The 2,332-nt window shown below is 37.5% G+C and overlaps 1 protein-coding gene across 1 annotated transcript in view; it reads right to left on the bottom strand.

Annotated features, from left to right (window-relative positions):
* The window catches only part of ADIPOR2 (adiponectin receptor 2), a gene marked incomplete at its 5' end in the record, with an annotated part of 7,639 nt that extends 6,879 nt beyond the window's left edge, over window positions 1-760 (bottom strand). Inside the window, one exon of the mRNA XM_009873467.1 lies at window positions 641-760. Within this exon, the coding sequence (XP_009871769.1) occupies window positions 641-760 (120 nt within the window). The remainder of the gene's footprint in view (window positions 1-640) is intronic.
* Between the last annotated feature and the right edge of the window lie 1,572 nt (window positions 761-2,332).

Raw genomic sequence — 2,332 nt, 5'->3', positions numbered from 1 at the left:
GCTCAAAAAAGAAGAAAAAAAAAAAAAAAAAAAAAAGAGCCAATGTCAGCAATCACAAAATTCACAGTGGATTTACTTAGATATAGGTTTAATACAGCCTTGTATTCTTTTCAAGTAAGGTGCAAAGCTTATTCTACAATGGATGCAGATAGCAATGAAAAAGCAAAATATTTGCAAGACTGAAGAAACCTGGAAAAATAATGACCTTGTAAATGAAAGTGCCTTGAATCAAAAGGCTTTTATTTTGCCTTGTACTCACAGGTGTTTCTCAAGAGACTCCTCAGTTGCATATCAGCTTTAGAGCTCTCATTTGTGATCCCTATTGTTCCATCCTCTACTATCTAGTCATTTATGACAGACTAAGAACCTGTGAAGCTGTAGTGTTACTAGCTATAACAAGAGATGTCTATTGAGGGATGGTGGGTACCTGCTCTCCCTCACATCAGCAGCGCAGTTGCTGCAGGTATAGCCTGTTGCCCCTGGAGCTTCCTAAAAAGAGGAAAAAAGAAAAAAAAGAAAAAAAAAAAAGGAAAAAAAAAAAAAAAAAAGAAAAGAAAAAAAAGAAAAAAAAAAAAGGAAAAAAAGAAAAAAAAAAGAAAAAAGAAAAAAAAGTACTTCAGCAGTTTCCACATGCCCTTACCTTACACACAAATTCTTCCATTCTCTCCATAGCATGGTGGGCTTGTAGAAGAGGTGACATACCCATAAACCCTTCATCCTCTTGAGGTGACTCATCATTGTTTTTATTATCCTCAGAACACTGTGGAGAGGGAAAAAAAAAGAAAATGCTTTGTTGAACATGAACAGAGAAAGGTGGCATTTTCCATATAAAACTACAATTTGATGTCTTGGCAAATGAAGAAATCTTCTTTCCTTGTACAGCACTGAGGAAGGAATTCAAAAGAACCAGCAAAAATTATTACATTCTTAAGTATCTGAGAACAACTCACATATCTAAGCCATTTTGCACATGTTTCCACCAGGTCTGGAAAAAAAGCAGTGTTCTTCTGTAAGTTACGCTTCATTAAAGCCCAGATATGGAGTCTGAGGCTTGCAGCCTATCCACCTCTGGGGAAGGATTACTTCCTATTTTGCGTTTCAATGTCACTATGCCTGCCTTAATGCCTCTATAATGTATCTGGCATTTAGGATATTGAAAGGCAGGCCAAGGAGAGAAATACATTCATCTTGTTATAAATGCTTCACCTCAATTTTTAGTCCAAATCTGAAGATCTATTCTGTTTAACTGACGCTTCTGTTCAGCTCACAATCCAGTAATGGACATTTACTCATTTGTTTCAGAAACTGGTATGAAACTTTTGCCAGCTAAGACAAGAGCAAGTTATCAGAGAAAAGCAGTAACAGACAGAGTTTTAAGCAAAATTCAAAGAGAAATATCCACATCCCCAAAGGTACACCAACAGAACTGCAAAAACAAAGCCAGAAAACACTGACCCTAGACATTGAGTTGGTACGCATCACCAATAACCTCACAGGGACAGGGTTTGGTAGTTTTCTACCCTATGTTGACTTATCACATCATCTGCATATTATGATATGCTCTAACTCTCCATTTAGAAAAAAAAAGCAGAGGGGGCAGGAAAGTTCTACGTTCCTGTTTGCTTAGTACAATGCTCACAGCCCATCAGAGACTACATTCGGTGCTTTGGCTTCCAAGGCAAGCAAGTTTAAGTAAGCTAGGAAGAGGCAACAAACTTGGTACCAAATTTTGCACCCTTTGGGCTTGATGCAGAAGGCTGCCACGCACCTCATGGCCAAGCCAAAAAAAGCCCCACAATCTGCACTGGAGACCATCCACTTCCATATTAGAAGCCACAACATTTTTCTCCCTCCCAGTCCCACATCAGGGTTAACAACTTTCAAATCAAGATGCCTTATCAATAATGCCATCCAGGTATATATAACCTTACATACTTTACATATGAATTATTATCAGCAATGATCAGGTTAATGTCCCGAACTTTGAGTCAGAGATCAGATTTGGCTGTGCATTTGGCCCACATTACAGCTCTCTAAGAGAGAGGCTTTATTAACTACTTCCATCAACAAATTACTGAACAAGCTCCTTAAAGCTTTCATTTTTTTAATAAAAAAAGGAGACTTCTTCCAACCTACAGTGACTTATCTAGATTCTTCAATATTTGGGTTTTATTTGAGAGAGAAATGATGTATTAATACTTGCTTTTGGACCCAAGGCTTAAAGTAGCCACTGAAGAGGTCCCCTTCACAGTTCTTGACCCAATTTTGCTTATCCAGAATGCAGATCTCTGCTATTCAATATATATATCCTTCCTTATATATATATATATAT

Source organism: Apaloderma vittatum, unplaced genomic scaffold (genome assembly GCF_000703405.1).
Source record: "Apaloderma vittatum isolate BGI_N311 unplaced genomic scaffold, ASM70340v1 scaffold16277, whole genome shotgun sequence".
Classification (NCBI taxonomy): domain Eukaryota; kingdom Metazoa; phylum Chordata; class Aves; order Trogoniformes; family Trogonidae; genus Apaloderma; species Apaloderma vittatum.
Note: the sequence above shows the minus strand (reverse complement) of the source record. Positions and strands in the feature narration are given on the sequence as shown.